The sequence below is a fragment of the Dermacentor variabilis genome, chromosome 11 (genome assembly GCF_050947875.1).
Source record: "Dermacentor variabilis isolate Ectoservices chromosome 11, ASM5094787v1, whole genome shotgun sequence".
Lineage (NCBI taxonomy): Eukaryota > Metazoa > Arthropoda > Arachnida > Ixodida > Ixodidae > Dermacentor > Dermacentor variabilis.
The window spans coordinates 33,583,077-33,600,646 of NC_134578.1; the positions used below are offsets into that span (position 1 = coordinate 33,583,077).

The following is a 17,570-nucleotide window of genomic DNA, read 5'->3' on the forward strand; positions in this document are numbered from 1 at the left end:
ACAACACGGGTAGCGTGGAAACTGAGCTCCTATAGTGCTGACGCCAATATAGCGATCACAGCAATGAATAGACGGCATTCATGACTCCTGTTACGAGCTCTTCTGCAAAAATTATTTGTTTCTCAATCAATTTCCAACAGGATTAAATTGACTGGCACTGGGATTAAAATGTGCGGCACTTGGAATAATATGGATGGCGCAAGGATTAAGTGAGTCGGCACGCAGATTAATTCGGATGGCGCTGGGATTATATGTGGTGGCGCCTGGAATAAATTATTGGCACTGGGATTAAAAATGCTGGCGCTCAGATTAAATTGGCTGACACCTGGATTATTTTCAATGGCGTTTGGATTAAACTGAGCGGGAAAACCTGTAGTATTAATAAATATATTTTACTGGCAAAACCAGTAACATTGTGCCTCGTCTATAATACAGGTGCCCAAAAACTTGCACACGCCGAAGCTGCGCCTGAAACAAGGTAACTCTGAGCGTATGGTACAGTATACGTCCCAAAATTGAGATAAAATTGAGAGTTTCTACCTTCTTCCGTACGATATCTTAGTAATGGTGCATCAAAATGCAACAAGGAATTACGTGCATGCATCCTTTTGCCGTCATTTCTCTTGAAAGTTGATAAAATATTACGGCTGTGTCTATTTTTCTTTAGCCTTGACTGTATGTGTTGGCAAACTAAAGAGCGCACAAAATGTATAACCTAACAATCACGCACTCAAGCCCTTCAGTACAAGTATTTCACCGACAGAAGATGGGCGGCGTCATGACTAATGGGTCGAGCGACACTGCTCCTACGTCAGAGAACTGGTTTACTCGTGCAAAATGAATACCTGCTCAGAAAACGAAGTGAAATACGTTTACTCACCTGCTGTCATTGGGAAACATGAAAAACTTTGCAGAACTGGAATTCCCGGCGTTAGAACAACACAGAGCCGCGCAACACATGTAATGCCCTGCTTTAGCCATCTTCGTCGAACGCTCGGTTGACCTGGCTTCTTGCGTCTTCCGTTCGTTGCACGCGTGATCCAGCTTCTCGGTCTTATCTTTCAGATCTTCACACTTCGAACGACAATCGAACCAGATGACCAAGCGCGATGCGCCTTGTGATATCGCTGAGCGAGTGACAAGGGTGGAGCTCGACGGACGCACGAAGACAGCCACTTCCCGCGCTTCGCCCGCTTTAAAATTCACAAAAAGAAAATAAATAAAACAGGTTAGGGAGACTGGCAACCGCTTGGAGCGCGCATGTTCCTTTGAAACCGAAACTAGCACTCGCCTTCCGGGGGTTTGGCCGGGATTTGATCCCGGGACCTCATGCTTAGCAGCGCAAGGCCAAAGCTATCAAGCAACCACGAAGGGTAGTAAGTAATCAGACATTATTGCAGAGTTGTCTAATGAGCGCTGGTGACAAGAATGAGGCCGTCAGAAACAGCCATGGTCGGAGCAGGTGGGAAGAACTCATTTTTCGCGCGTACACGCAAGCCCATTCCCGGAAGAAGTGGTGGCATATGCAGTTAACGACAAGAGGTGCGCCGACGCGTAACCAAGGTAAACATACGTGGTAGCGAAGCTTCCATAGGAGCCCATATGTTCAAAACATGGCGATCCATCGGCGGTTCATGGGGCTTAGCGCCATCTGTATGTGGTGGGAACCCTTCCGGCGGAAGAAAAAATAATGTGTCGCCATGTGCGTTAAAAGCAGAAGTGATGTCATTTTGTTTTCGAAGGCGCGAAATTTGTTTTGTTGGCTTGCTCTTGGGGCTATATATTCAAATGCCCCGCCATTCGACTTGATGGGCGTTTCGAGCTTTCAGCGCGGAAAGCGATGCAGGAAAAGCCAGCCGTACGGTTATCGAAATCGCACCCCTGCACAGAACATACTTTCTTTGGAGGCTGACGAAGGCTTTAGGTGTAGAGCGCTGATCCTGTCGTCGGACACCAAGCCCGTCGGCCGGCGCAGTCGCACGAACAGAACTACAGAATCATCTGGCGGTCGTAACTCATTACTTTTGACTGAACAGATTAAGATGCGATGAAGCTACCCGCGTCACCAAATTCAGACAAAGGTCGACAAGCAAGAAAGCACAAACTGTGAGGGGGGCGTACTTCAACAGGCGAACTTCACGAGTGCGCCTTTCTGCCCATTTCAAGACGTGCATTGCATTGCGAGTGATAGCGGCGCCAACACCCCCTCTAACGATGGGTGCTGAAAACAAATGCATTTATTAATAATAATAAAATGGAATAAACTTGTGTTTTCTCAACTCGTCACGAATATATAAAATTGACCAGAAATTTTATTTTCGTTGCATGAATCTAACTGTGTCTCGCTTGAATTAAAAAAAACGCATTTTTCATTCCCACTGTTTGTTCCCTCCAAACATAGTCGCGCTCCAATCGCTGCTCCCATAACCCCCCTTGCTGATATCGGTGACCATCTCTACTGAACCGTTTTTCGCCCGAAGCTTCGCAACCTATTTGGATCGACCTTGGCGTAACAGCCTTCCCCATGAGTTATATGCAATTCCCAGTCGACTGCTACAACGTCATTTCCTAGCGCCAATGCGCATCAAACGTTACAAGCGGGCCAAAGGCGAGTAACTTTACGTTTTCGGCGGGGCCGAAGTACGAAATGGAAAAAAAAGCTCTTGGGAGGGAACTTTCTTCTATAATATACTAGACGAAACGTGCTCGGTCTGCGAGCTACACTTTTAGCCATCACGCATTGAACGAGATTGGGTGCACATCAGAGGCGAAAACGAAGTTTGACTCCCACGAGTGGAGCCCGGCACTCTAGTTCTCTCCTATGATGGAATATGAAATGCCCCAAGCGCACACAGGGCTTATACTCTTATATCTAGTCGCGCCCGCCCCATCAAAGCGCACCGTGTGCGTTTTGATCGAGCGGCTGTGATCTAGTACACTATAGCGCACGAATTCCAGCACTCAAAAGTCCCGCAGCAATCGCGTTATCAACGCCATGTAACTTGCTGCAGCATCTCGCGCAACATCGCGGCCACCAGGAAAAAGTGGTAAGCTACATGCATGGGCTTCAGGACTGGCCGGTACGCGCTTCCAATCTTCGAGCCTGAGCTGCAAGTTTGAGTGCTTTTCCTAGGGAGCGCAATCTCTGTTTTTCTACAATGCATGTATCGCACTGTACTTACACTAGCGAACTCGTTAGCATTTCCGCATCTACGCTATCATTAGACTGGTCTACGTTGACTCACCTCACCTTCTGTTAAGGGCAACCTATCAATACTCGTTAAGTCCTGCGCACTGTTAGCTCAGGTGGTAATTATCGCGCAGAGAGTACTACATCAAGTAGAACTCAAGAAACAGGACGAAGAAAACAGTCCATGCTCTTACTGCTTGTCAGTTCACCAAAGCGGTAATTGTTTTTGGTAACGTCCCAGACCCTCACATCGGAAGGGTTAGGCGCCACAAAAATGGGTTTTCGTATAGATTAACCATGATTAATTTCCTTGACGGTCAATTGGCATAGTTGAAAGTGGATCAAATGCTGAGTACACGAGCGTTTCTGCGTTCCGAACAATCGCAGTGCGAATTCCACCGGCTGGGAGTCGAACCTACGGCCGCACGCTTAGCAGCAGAATTGCATAGCCACCGGACACACCATGGCGGGCTACCTGCAACATGTCGTTCGGCCCTTCAGAATTGCACTTACTGCTTCTTTAAACTTGCATGTTATACAGACAGTGGTGTCTGGTTCCTTACATTGTAGCTAGTGATGGATCCATGCAAGTGTTAACGTAGCAAGATTGCTGTTTGGCATACGTGTGTCAAGTTACAATAAGTAAGACTCTGTGTACACCTGGTAATAAGTTAATAACAGGGCACTGTACCAGCCATGAAAGCTCCTTACGGAAGCTGTTTGAAGAGGTATGTGGTGCCTTGCTGCCATTACCATTTTTTTTGTGTGTTTGTGTGCCGAGTGTTGTGCAACGTGACACTTTTTCGCTATCGAGTAGCAGGCAAGGATCGGGTAAAGTGGACACGAAATCTGGTAGGAGGAAATAAACAAATAGCGTGAACTTTGATCCAAGCAAAGAGGAACAAAAACTCGCAGATCCTCACGGCCCCACACGAAGCGAAAACGATCGAATAGAGGGATCCACCGCCACTCAAAGAGGAATCTGCAGTCATCCGCTGTCGAAAAGTTATATTTGAGCGGTACGCAATCGAAAATGAAAGCTTGGCTTGTTGGTTACAAGAACTAGGTTTACTGGCTCCAAATTCTGGCAGAGCCGGACAAAGATCGAACTTCAAGTATAGGTCTTCCTTTTAAATAATTATATTCGTAACTGAGGTACTAAAGCGCCAAACAGACGACACATGAAAAGACACGGACGAGCGCTTACTAACAACTGACGACTCCTGCGTCTCTTCTTGTATCGTTTGTTTTGCGGTTTAGTACTTCAGTAACATGCACCAACTAGCCCAACAAAAAGTTCTGCTGGTATATTCATAACATATATAATAAATCGGCAATACATTCATCCTTAAGATATGACTGGCGACTTTAATGCTATTGACAATCTATCCTATAGTTTGTGGGTAACTGTCGATGATACGTTTTATATATTGATGAATGGCAGCACATACTCCGTAACCCAAGTGGCATCAAAGACGTTCATGGCAGTGCGGCCGGCTTGTGCACAGTGTCACATACCCAGTGGTCCAAGTTTGCGTGAGATAAGGTCATCGAAAAGTGCCATATACGGAGTAGAACATGCCCAATGACTCAAGTTGGTGTCAACGCGATTTACTGAAAAGCACCGCATACCTAGAATTGTGATGCTTCTTTGGCGCGGAATCTGTACGTGTCACCCTCATGGGCACTTGTGCATACGTGTTAACGTTGCGGTAAGCACGCTTGGTTGAGGCTAGATGCGTTGTTTGCAGCACCAGACTCTCTAAGCATGGTCAGAAAGCGGTGGTTGTGATGAGACCACTTACGCACCCAGTGACCCAAGTTTGTCCGACGGTTGCTTTCAACCAGGTTACCTCAGCACAACAGCCCGACGATCTACCCATTTGACCATTGACTACCCCCGGTGACCTGAGTTGTCGGGAAAAAGTTTATGCATGGACATACATATACAGAGATATGTAGAGACCCAACCCCAACTGCGGAAGTTCCCAAATAATGCTGAGGCATTAAAAAGCTGTCGTTGCGCAATGAAAAGACATAACTCTCATAGTGGGCCGCAACAGAAAAAAAACATGATCGCAACCTTCTCACATCAACGCAAATCATGAACGTCTTCGGTTGAAATTTTTTTTTAATAGATTAGCATTCTTAGGCTAATACAAGCACTTTCCGCGGACTCACTGTCGGTCTAACTCTCTATTTCTCTGCGTCTGTCTCCTATATTTCCCGCCAATTTGGGTCACGGGGTAGTCCACGATAGAATTGTTAGCGCGTCGGGTTGCTGCGCTGAAGGAACAAGGTTCGAAACCAGCCCTCGCCCCAACATGTGTGACCGGGTTCTCAGCAGTCTGTGCCTACGTGCCCTTCTTCAACAAAGACCTTTGACGCCGACATCGAGCGCTGGCTATGTGTCACTCGGTCGGTGTCGCTCTACGATGACACAAAACTTCGGCAGAATGCATCTCGTGAGGATTGTCGACCGCAATGCGTTTGGCATTCAGGCAATATGACGACACAACATATTGCCCCCGTCGAAACGCCTCATGTATGACGCGTGTACTTCAGCGGGATTCCTGTTTCGCCGCTTCCATGCATGAACATTCCGCACCATCCAACACCACCGCCGCGCAGCCTGCGTGTGGTCTTTAACATGCATGGCGCGACGCTGAGAAACGCATCACGAAGCTGCCGGGTTCCTCTATAATAATAATAATAATAATAATAATAATCAAAGGTGTTTATTAAAGTGCCCAGGAACAACCTCGAGGGTCTTGGTGCAGGCGCACTCGGCAAAACAATGCACAGGAAGGACAATGCAAGCTAACACACAGATACACACGCACGCACGCATAAAGAAAGAACAATTTCGCGAATACAGATTTGAACAGAGCATAAAATGTATACACGGTGACGATACAAAGGAAACGTGGAGAAACCGAAAAAAAGAATTACAGAATGACCGAACACACAACAGATATGATAGTTTTCGTTCAGTTATTCAAATTCCTATGCAACTCCTTTCGGTAAAATGTTAAAATTAGGCATGGAGATATCCAGGCACTCTGAATGGGCCTTGCATGCCGCCTGCACTTAAGATAGACGGTAACGAAAATCTGAAGGCTGAATGGCGCGCTGTTTCCTTGTGCCTTTCTGCGGAATGTAAAAGCGCAAGTTAGAAAGCAAGTGCGAGCAGCAGATTTACAATGTATTAATTTGTAAAGAAAAAGAACAGGCGATTTATTGTGTCTACAAGTGAGGGTAGGAAAAATAATAATAAATAAATCACTCAATCAATTATGTTTAGTTAATATGCGCTGGAACAACCCTAAGGTCTGAGTACTGGCGCACGCATACATTAAAATCCAAAAAAATAAAAACACTGCGGGGGACTATAATTAAAAAGCAATAAATAAGAACAATTTCGAAAAGACAAAGATACAACAAAGCCCAATGTAAATACAAAAGCAAAAATAAGAGAAGTATAGTTTAACAATGCAATGAAACTATAACACAAAGCAAAGCTCGGAAAGGAACCACTTCGGGAGTTATGAAAAATATCAAGATCATGAAAATAAACGTTATAAGGGCACTATTCTGTGGACGGTTCGTGTTGCTGATGACAGGCAGGGACATGGAAATGTCTATGTTCTTTGGCGATCCTGCGCGGAAATATACTAGGCATAATACAACTGAGGAGTCCGGGACAGGTGAGGATACCGTGAAGGAGTTTGAAAAGAAACAAAAAGCCGGCGCGATTACGTTGGGAGCGAAGTAAGGACAACGACAATAATCCAACAGCAGCAAAACAAGGTCCCATACCAGTGTTTGGAAAGTGGTGATGATATATGCTTGGAAACTTTTTCTGGGCCCGATCTATAACGTCATTGCTGGACCTGGAAAGGTCATTCCAGATGGCCAACGCATATTCAAATTGAGAAAGAAAGATAGTTGTGTATAGCTTGCAGAACGGTGTAGGAGACTTGAATTCATTCGACAGTCTGCAAACAGAGCCATGAGAGCGCATACCCCGCATAGCAACGCGCTTAATGCGAGCACAACAGGGCAATGCTGCATCAAAAAGTACTCCAAGATCAGTGATCTCACAGACCTTTCCCATCTTACAGTATAATAAAAAGAAATGCTTGCTGTTTTTCATGTGAAAGTCATGACTTTGTTCTTAGCTGCATTCATGGCGAGGTTATTACATCCGCACCACCTAGAAAAGGAAAGCGGGTCTGACTACAGGGTGGGAACGTCATGAATAGTGCGAATTTTCTTTAAAATTTTGATGTCGTCGGGATATAGAAGGAAAGAAGAGTTCCGAATAACGGACTGAACGTCATCAATAAAAATTTTTAAAGGAAGCGGTTTTAATACTGCTCCTTCAGGAACGCCGCTAGTTCCAATGTAAAAAGAGGACGCTTGGCCATTGACGTTAACATAACATGATCTATCGAGAACATAACTGCGCAAGAGATTGACAACTGACGAGTCAACATCAGAGCGCGTAAGCTTGATCAGAGGCAGTGAGTGACAGACTACATCAGAGGCTTTGCTCAGGTCACAGTAAACGGTTTCAATTTGCCCCCTTTGAAGTACCGAGTGAAGATCTGTGTCATGAAACTTACAAGTTTTGTGATAGTGGAGCGGCCGATGAGAGATCCATGCCGATTCGGAATGGGCGAATTCTTCTCAGTAAAAGACAATATGTTGTGAAGAGCAAGCTCAAAAATATTAGGCGAGGCACAGAGAAGTCGATTGATAGTTCAAGACATCGGTTTTACAGCCAGACCTTAATACAGGGAAAACGCGAGCAGCTTCCCACATGTGAGGGAAAGTGGAAGTGGTCAAAGAGTTGTTAAATATAGATGTCAATACTGGATCAAATACACTGCCGTAAGCTTTTAGCATTGCGGATGGGATCTCATCGGGGCCGCAGGATAGGGAAGGCTTCAAGCTCTCAAGGCATTCGGGGATGATATATTCATCAAACAACACAGCACTAGATGTAGGAACCGTCGTGTGCTGCTGACTGACTCCAGCGTTGAGGCCTGAAGCTTTATATAAGGATGACAAATGGGCAGCAGAACAATCTGCGGCTGCTTGAACTTGTACTCCTCTAGAGTCAAGCAGGCGAAAACGCTCTCCACGTATATTAGAGCGCTTAAGGATGTACTTGCAAAATTCCACCGGTTGAAGGCCCCCTTTTCTAAGAATGCAATGTATGAGTCTTCATCCCGCTTATAGAGGCGTTTCCAGAGATGCCGAAAAAAGCGGAATTCTCCTCCCCACTCATTACGTACTGAAATTCTAGCTTGTCGGTGCACGCGATCAGTATGTTCTATTGCAATTATGAGTTCAGACGAGAACCAGTGGGGACATATTTAGAACGTTTAGGTCTGTTCTGAAGAATGTATTTGCGCATGCTGCTCAAAACAAGTTCCGTAAACGGACCTACTTAGACATCCACATTATTTTCGTCTGTAACCGGTGACCAATCGGCGGTGGACAAGAAATCATATAAACCAAGATAATCACCACGCTTGAAAGCAGAGCGAGAGGATTCATTTCTGCCACTGGAGGAGTTCTGCCTCAGTGTTGACATCGAGTTATCTTAAGTGACGGGTGAAACTTATCGAGACGCACAAGGGACATGTCAGAAAGACAGACATCTAAAACTTGAGCACTCGAGATGAAAAGGTCTTAAACGGTGCCACAAGAATTGGCGAACAAGTTTTGCCGCTGAAGGCAACAGAAGGACAGAAAGTCTAACAGGCTGCATATCTTCTCTATGTAATGACTGTAATGAGAATATCTCAGCATGTTCCAATCAATCCGATGTGCATTAATATCGTGCAGAAGTAGTACTCTGTTCTTTCTATTGGAATATACTACACTTTCAATAGAAAAGACGACCTCATCAAGCAATACAGGGGAAGTATTCGGCCGTATACAGAATGATCCAATCAACAATTCTTCAAAACCCCGCTAGGCTGACTTATACGCCAATAGACTCCTGTACACTTTCAATGTCGATTCGCCGAACACATATCTCAGTGAAACTCAGTGAGTTGTCATCTGAGCGAGTTGTCAACAGCAACCAGTACGCCGCCACCTTTTTGTTGAGATCCGCTGAAGTCCCGGTCACAGCGGAAAACGTTTTAAATACTACTGCTACTACTACTACTACTACTACTACTACTACTACTACTACTATTACTACTACTACTACTACTACTACTACTACTACTACTACTACTACTACTGCTACTGCTACTACTACTATAATAGTAATCATCATCATAACTGTGGACAAGTGTGATTCAATTATATAATCCCGAACCAACGTGAGCACCAGCGAACTCTCAAGATATGTCAGTACGCCTATAAGAGTAAACCATCGACTTAACCTGCGCTAATTTGTTTTACGTCAGCCGACTGCATACTCACCGCTATTGTTTATCTCTCAAGTGTTGGTTTGCTTTATGGACACAAATTCTTAGAGTAGAAAGTTAAATTATGCATTCATTTCTCAGAGTGATGTTCGCGCTTATTTATTGCCACTCCACCGTATCAATATGTTACGCTCTTCAGAGTCAGGTTCTTTCTTTTTCTTGAATTTCTTTTTCTTGAAGAAAGGTACAGAAGCTAAAGGTATGGCAATACCTGACAGAGGCCTCTGTACCGGTTATACATAAACATAATACATACATTGTGTAAAAGTTCACAGCATGTGGCAATTCTCTTTTATATAACAAAAAAAATTTATATTCTCAATTAACTCTTAAAAATGTGTACGTACCAAACACTATAAGTAGGAGAGCTTCGTATGCACAGTGTTATAATCAACTTAACAGTATGTGTTGCAGACAATATAAAGAAAAAAAGATGCCTTAAACACGAGAAAATTTTTTGTTTAATTGGATAAAGTAAAACTGGATGCATTGGTTAATAATTCTTTCTTTAGCTGTTTCTTAAAGAGGTTTCGACTAATTTCGAAGTCGAAATCTCTTTCTAGATTATTAAGAAGCGATGTTACTTGATATATCATAGATTGTTTTCCATAGTTAGTCCGTGTTATTGGCATGCGTCGTTTTGGTTCTGTGAAGTAGTAAGATGATTTGTCAATGCTGCTATTTGTGTATAATTTTTCATGGTGCACAAATTGTTGTAGCTTGTAATATAATATTTGGCCAGCTCTTATCATATCATGATTTAAAAATAAAGGTGGTGTTTTGAGATCCTGTGGGTTCCCTTTACAATGTTCGTTACAGCGTAGTATTCGTTTTTGTAATATCAATAATTTATCGTAATTACCACGTGTTGTTGTTCCGCATACTAAATTTCCATAACATATTTTGTAGTAGCATGTTTAATAGTAAACCCCCACCTTCAAAAACAACTTCTTAATGGAAAGCTACAAACCGTAGTCAGGCCCTGTTGTCGAAAAAAAGTACAGGCTCCGACCCAAATGACGACGTAATAAGTGATTATGCCTCTCTGCAAACAAACTATTCCTTTGAAGACGCCTATCTTTTGTCGATGTCATCACTTACTGATACCTATCGGCTGTCCTAACGAAGGGTCTCTCTCAGTAAACTATTTATCAGTACAAAAGAAAAAAAATAACAGAATATGTTAATAAATTGCCTGCAAGCACTCTATACCACGAATCACATGACTACGTGGGATTATGATTGTTACGTGTGCTGCTCACAGCAGCCGTGAAACGAAGCCGTGTATTTCCTATCTTGGTCTTACCTGGTTCCATTCATACTAATTCAGCAATTTGTAAACGGCGCAGTTCGTATGTGGTGTCTAAGTGTGTCGCGGCCATCATTTTCCTGGCGATTGCCTTCGCGTCTATTAAGGGACGCGTCGGCATCTGTCTGTGTATATGCGTGCAGTGGAGCGCAGAGGTCGCCCAGTTTCCTCGTTGTCATGTGCTAGTGAGGAATGGATCGTCTTTTCTACGCTCGAACGATCGGGGCTGCTACTAACTATCGACCTCCATAAAAGGACACTCAAACATAACCTGAGCTGTTTTTGCAAACAGTCCTTCTACGATACCAAAAAGCCTTCTCTTGCCTGATAAAGTCTTGGCAAGCCAAAAAAGGCGTGAGAGCTAGAAGACACGTGACAACGCCAATTTGTGTTTCCGCACCAGCTCACGGTGACGTCACAGATATTGACGACGTCAGGTCGTGACTAATTAATTCGTTACCGGTAAAAGTGTACTAATTCGTTACCGGTAAAAGTGTACTAGGTTGTATTCTAAAAAAAGCCAAGGACAGAACCCAGCCTGCTGACCGAACCTTTAGTAGCCAATTGATCAATTGAAATCCGTTACGTCACAACGTCCTGCCAACGTTGGGATTTCGACGAGAAATTCGAGAATTGAAACATCGACCTGGACGTGATACAGCGCTGAAGCACTCGATTCTTCATCTAACCCCATCATGCCGAACCTTCATTTTTTCCCCACAATTTTCGCAACTTTTGAGGTGACTTCTTCTGTGCTGTAAGCTGTCCTTATGTGATATCTGTCCCATTTCCTTCTTTTACTGGACACATTTTTTTGCAAAGCTCCGTATTTGCCGATGAGGCAGATCCTCTCCCTTCCCTTCAGCGTCGGTTGACCACCTGTCATCTGATTGTTTGGACTCACACATTTTTTGCCTTGCGTTCTGCCATTCATAACTCTATGCGACATCTGCAAGACAGAAAGTACATTTTTCGAATACAGTGCAAATCACTTGCATGCTCTGATCAGCATTGAAAGGTAGTTGAACGTTCTATGGCACGCCACTCCCACATTGCCTTTGGCGGTAAGGTGCACAAAATGTTTTTTTTTTTGTTCTCTGAAGAAAAAAAGTACCGACGATTACGTTACTTCCTAATGCGAAATTTGAGCGCAGCAAATAAGCTGTTTCACCTTTTGGATAGATTGAGGCAAAGAAATCGAGCAACACATGTATGCGCTATCACATAATTTTTTTTTTATTTTTCACACGTATTCCTTTAACAAAGACTCCACTAACAGTTCTTGACAGTCATGAAGGAAGCTTTGTGGTCGGAGAAATAGACTGATATATGTTCGACTTGGTACACCAATGCTTGATTCTCAAAGACGAGATCTATACACGTGCCTCGCGAGGTTGTCACAGCCGTGGGGGAAGCAGAGGCTAAGCGCCGCCGGCGAGAAGACCCTGCCGTTCGCGCCGCCGAAGCGGACGCTCATCGCCGCCGTCGAGAGCAACCAGCAGTAAGCGAGGCTGAAGCAGAAGCTCATCGCCGCCGCCGAGAAGACCCTGCAGTTCGCGCCGCCGAAGCGGAGGCTCATCGCCGCCGTCGAGAGCAACCAGCAGTAAGCGGAAGCGGAGGGGGGCGGCGTGTACACCCAGCGGCAAACGATGGGGGCAGAAGCGCGCGCAGCAAGCGGACAACACGATAAAGGGAGGAGGGAAGAGATAGCAGCGACTGACTGATGCCGCTGACGGCGATAGTGAGTCAACCCCAGCTATCCGCCACACAAGAACAGGGGGGGGACCCTTTCCTCCTCTTTCTGCATGGCGGCGACGGTGTTCTATGCAGTCACGTTATCTTGACTCTCTAGCGGCGTCAGCGGCATCCAGCGGTATCAGTCGGTCGCTGCTAGCGCTGGGGGGATGAAAGGGGGGCGGAGCTGGTTACGAGGCCGACGCCGACGACGACGCCGACGACGACGCGAAACCCAGGAACGGACGCCAAAGAGCTGCGCTCTAAAAAAACCACAGCTTCAGTTAAACTTCGTAGGCTTGTTCAGATTAGCTGAACAGTGTAAAGCACAACTCTCCGCAGCACCGTTATAAATCGCGTAAAGTAAAAGCATCGAAACCCTGGTCCAATGTCCAAATGGAAGCTGATGCATTGTCTGAGGCTATAGAACCCATTCGAAAGCTTGAAAATTGTCACGCTGCTTTAATCGCAGAACTCAAGGACACGCAACACAAGAAGGAGGCAGCAGAAAACGAAATCAACAGGCTCAGCGCAAAAATCATAAAATTAGAATCCACCATTTCTTCGCATCGCACTATAAGCAATGTTTCCAAGGAGTTCGCAGCAATATCTTCAACATGTAGTGGCGCTGAAAATAGACTACGCCGCTCGAATCTCCTTTTTGGAATAGATGGTGATCCTAAAGAATATTGGATTGCCCCGAGAAAGAAATTATCCAGTTTCACTCAGAAAAACTTGCCGTCACAACTGCATGTGAACAATTCGAGCGCGCGCAGCATTTGGGCAAACATTTGCAAGAAAAGCGCAGACCAACTATAGCAAATGTTACCTTTTTCGAAGAGAAAAAGTGCATCTTGGCTTCAGCGTCTAAACTTAAGGGACTAACGTTTTCAATCGGCGGAGATTTTTTTACCCGCCACGTGACAAGCGAGGCGGAAATTAATCAGTTTTGCTAAGAATACAAACAAGGCGTTTAAATTGCATTTCGACCGAATGCGCGTGGAGTCTGTACACCAACGATGTCGCAACTGATGCAGTTGTCATGGTCAATACATAGCTCCGACACAATACGCATGTACACAATCATCATAAACCAATCAAACGATTACTTCCTCATCCTTATGATTATCCTTTGGTAACATCCGTAGTATTATGTCAAAGCGCGATCTTGCTTCTTCTTTTGTTGACGAAGGCAATTCGGAGGCTCTCGCTTTTACTGAAACCTGGTTAAACCGTGGAATAACGGACAACGAAATCTTCCCCGGTGACACAACTGACAACATATGCAGGCGCAACCGTGATAAGAAAAGAGGGAGCGGTATTATGATAGGAATTATAAAAAGATATCACATCTTTTATTGTTAAAACTCATACTAACCTCGAAATTATTGGGATGGTCTGCTCTGTATCAACCGTGAATGTACTGCTCGGTAACTTACCATGCGCCGGATTCTGATTTTTCCTTCCTTACTGCTTTACATGACAGTATTAATGAGGAATTTGGTTTGTATTAGGCAGGTATAATGTATCTATTCGGAGATTACAATCTTTCTTTAATTGACTCTGTTTATTTATCCTCATCATGTCATGTGTGCACAAGCTTAATTACCATAAAATTAGGTTTTAACCTATTTCAAGTGGTTAACCAACCGACGCGTAACTCCAATCTTTTGGATCTCATTTTAACAACAGCTCCAGGAACTGTCGCACACCTAACTTACTTAGCTGGATTCAGTGACCACCAGCTACTCCAAGTGCCCATCAACATTCCGTGCGCATCCAGTGGTTTCAGAAAAAAGCAAATTAGAGACTACAATAAAAGTAATTACTGTATCATTACCTCAGATCTAGACAAGCTTTTTATTGATGTATTGGAACCATCCTTTTACAGTAGATAAAAATTGCGTTCTCTTCAGAGATAGGTTGTCTGCATTAATTGAAAAGCACATCCCTATCTTTACTATAACTAACGATAATTCCAATCCATGGTTTACTAAAACACTTCACATAATGAGAAAAAAGAAAAAACGTCTCCATGAAAACGCGAAGCCTGCACAGACAACACTGGCTTGAGATAAATACAAAAGCTGTCTAAAAGTCTATTGCACAGCTTTATTGGTCGCCAAGGGTCTTTCGTGTTTGTGGCTTTAGACGTCCATGTAGCGTTACCTATACCGCGGAATTTTTGTTTAACTTTTCGAGCAACTCTGCTTTTCTAATCCAAGCAGGCAGTGAGTCCCTCCAAATGTGAATCCTCACAGCGACTACTGCATGCATAACGCAAAATTTCGTATAAAATTGTCCATTCCCAATGTCAGAAAGACGTTTCAAGCGAAAGAGGATCGAATTTAGGCAAATCCATGTAATACGCATCTTACCCATGCTCACTGAATCGCCATACAAGCCGTTTCGGAAGACACGAGTGCCAGAGATCCTTCTATTTATTTTTAAAGCAACTACGGCTGAACACACACAGATGGTAAAAACTAACCTACACCACTCCACTTCAGCACAAGTGTTACATCGGTGCGCCTATACTCCCTAATCAACAAACTAGGAAGGAAGGAAGGAAGGAAGGAAAAAAGCGGAGAAGGAAAGGCGGGAAGGTTAACAAGCTTAGCTCAACCGGTTTGCTACCCTACACATGGGAGCGGGATGGGGGGCATCAAAGATAGGGAGGAGAGAGAGAAAGCACATAAAACAGAATCGACCAACTAACTACAAGTAAAAGGCTCCCGGTGGCGGCTGCCACATTTCAATGGCGGCGCAATACAACAGACACCCGTGTACCATGCATTGGGTGCACGTTAAAGAACTCCGGGTGGTGAAAATTTATCCAGAGGGCACTACGGTGTGCCTCCTAATCATATCGCAGTTATGGCATTTAATTTTTTAACAAGAATACGCCCACTATAACCTTCGAAGACGCAACAGCAATCGATGTAAAATACGAGTGTTCGTTAATTGAAACTTCCTAAACGATTTAAAAATGAATGTTCGAGATGAACGACCTCGAAACATCCAATCGAATATTCAATATTTCATTTTTGAACAACGTGAAATATCAAGAAGCTTGCATGCGCTTGATTTTGTAAGGAAAAAGGCTCCTTCAGGTTATAATTAATGCAATTCTTGGCTTTTACGTGCCAAAAACCACAACCTGATTATGATGCACGTGTTAGTGGGGGACTGCGGGTTAATTTTGACCACCTCGGGTTCTTTACAGTGCCCCCAATGCACAGGTGTCTTTGCCTTTCGCGCCCACCGAAATGCGGCGGTCGCTGCCGGAATTTGATCTCGCCATGCGGAGCCTTAGCAACGCAACACCTAAGCCACTACATCACCGCTCTACTTATTTGCATAACTTACAGGCATATTACCAGGCGCACAGTTCTGCTCGCACATAGATGTCTGGCTTACTGAGAAGCTTCGAAGTGGGAAACTGTGGCTCTCGGTTGCCTTGTGGTCCGCAACAATTACGCCCAGAGGGCGCACAAAGAGTAGAGAGAAGGCCGGTCACACCACTGCAACGCACAACCCTTCAAGGGACGCCAAAATGCTGAGAATTGCGAAATAACCAAGCGCTTTCGCTAAATAGGGACAACATAATTCGCATATCCGACTGCTAAAGTTGAGCCGTTCATAATCAACGTCTGAATATTTTTTGAGCAGAAGTTGTGTGCACCGTGCGTTCGCTCAAGAACTGTGCCTCTTAGGAGGCAACCGTAGCTCCCCTGCTGCATAATCATCCTGAAAGCTTTCCTTCTCACTTCAATCGCTCTCTGTCCTCCGAGGCCACAATGAGCGTTGTATACTTACAATCTATTCAACATGGTTTCTTTCAAGATATACTTGAAAGGAACGAATGGCCGACAATATCTAATAATAAATTTTTTGAATCGAATGCGAATAGAGTAGCGAAAGCTGTTCTACTCGTACCTGAAACTTCTACTATTCGCGCACCCTTAACGAGTAGAACCGTGAAGACACGCTGTGTCGGCCGGCGTCCTCCTTTGAATGTAAGGGCTGCCGGCCCACTTCCGCGATGTCACGCTTGAATGAACGCTGGCCTTGTGCGTATAGAATGGGGCGAGGTGCCGCACGAGCGAGCGTGCAGATGACACGCGTCTCGTCTCAGCCTTCCCGATACCGCATGGAGGCCGTGAAAAAGCTTCCAGCCGACCAAGCACCCTTCTCTTTTTTCCTCTCCTGCCATGTCCAACGCAGGTGTTGTTTCCCTGCTCGAGGTCGCGGCTTGGTGTTTCGGATGTTAAGTTTAAAAACACGTTATCGCTGGTGAATTTCTTTTTTTTTCTTCTTAAAGGCGGGGGGGGGGGGCGGGAGTGTCAGACATATTTAGTTAATGTAACGCCGCGTGGTCCGTTAGTGAAAGCGTCAAGAACGAGTCCTATCAGCCTATTTCCTAGATCATAACAGCTGTCCGAAGCAAACACTTGGCACCCGAGTGCCACTCTCCCGTAAAGCTCTGCACGTTACTCTAAAGCAACTTAATGCAGCTTCTGCGGAAAAATTAAGCTTCATGGTAGAGTTCCAGAATAATTTCAACCACCCTGCTTAATTGATAAACCACCTCAATCTCAGGAGCACGGCTGTTTTTTTTTTTTCATTCATTTCGCAATTCTGGAATGCGACATCCGCAGTCGCGTGTCGAACCCACGATCTCGCGTTCAGCAGCATGTCTTCACATCCACTGCGCCACCACCGCAGGTCTATTGGTGAAATGTTTTGTGGCAGTGTCTGTTTTTTTTTCTTTTTTTCGAAGCGGGACTTTCTTAGATTTATTTCCCCCATCTTGAGGGCGCGGGTTGCTGCTCTCATGCTGATTATACAGCACCTTGGGCCGCTCGGCACAAGCGATTGC

At 44.8% G+C, this 17,570-nt stretch overlaps 1 protein-coding gene across 1 annotated transcript in view; it reads right to left on the bottom strand.

The window, feature by feature from the left end:
- LOC142564154 (juvenile hormone acid O-methyltransferase-like) overlaps positions 1-1,178 on the bottom strand; it is a 39,229-nt gene extending 38,051 nt beyond the window's left edge. Inside the window, exon 1 of the mRNA XM_075675028.1 lies at positions 881-1,178. Within this exon, the coding sequence (XP_075531143.1) occupies positions 881-890 (10 nt within the window). The 5' untranslated portion in view covers positions 891-1,178. The remainder of the gene's footprint in view (positions 1-880) is intronic.
- Positions 1,179-17,570: the final 16,392 nt, after the last annotated feature.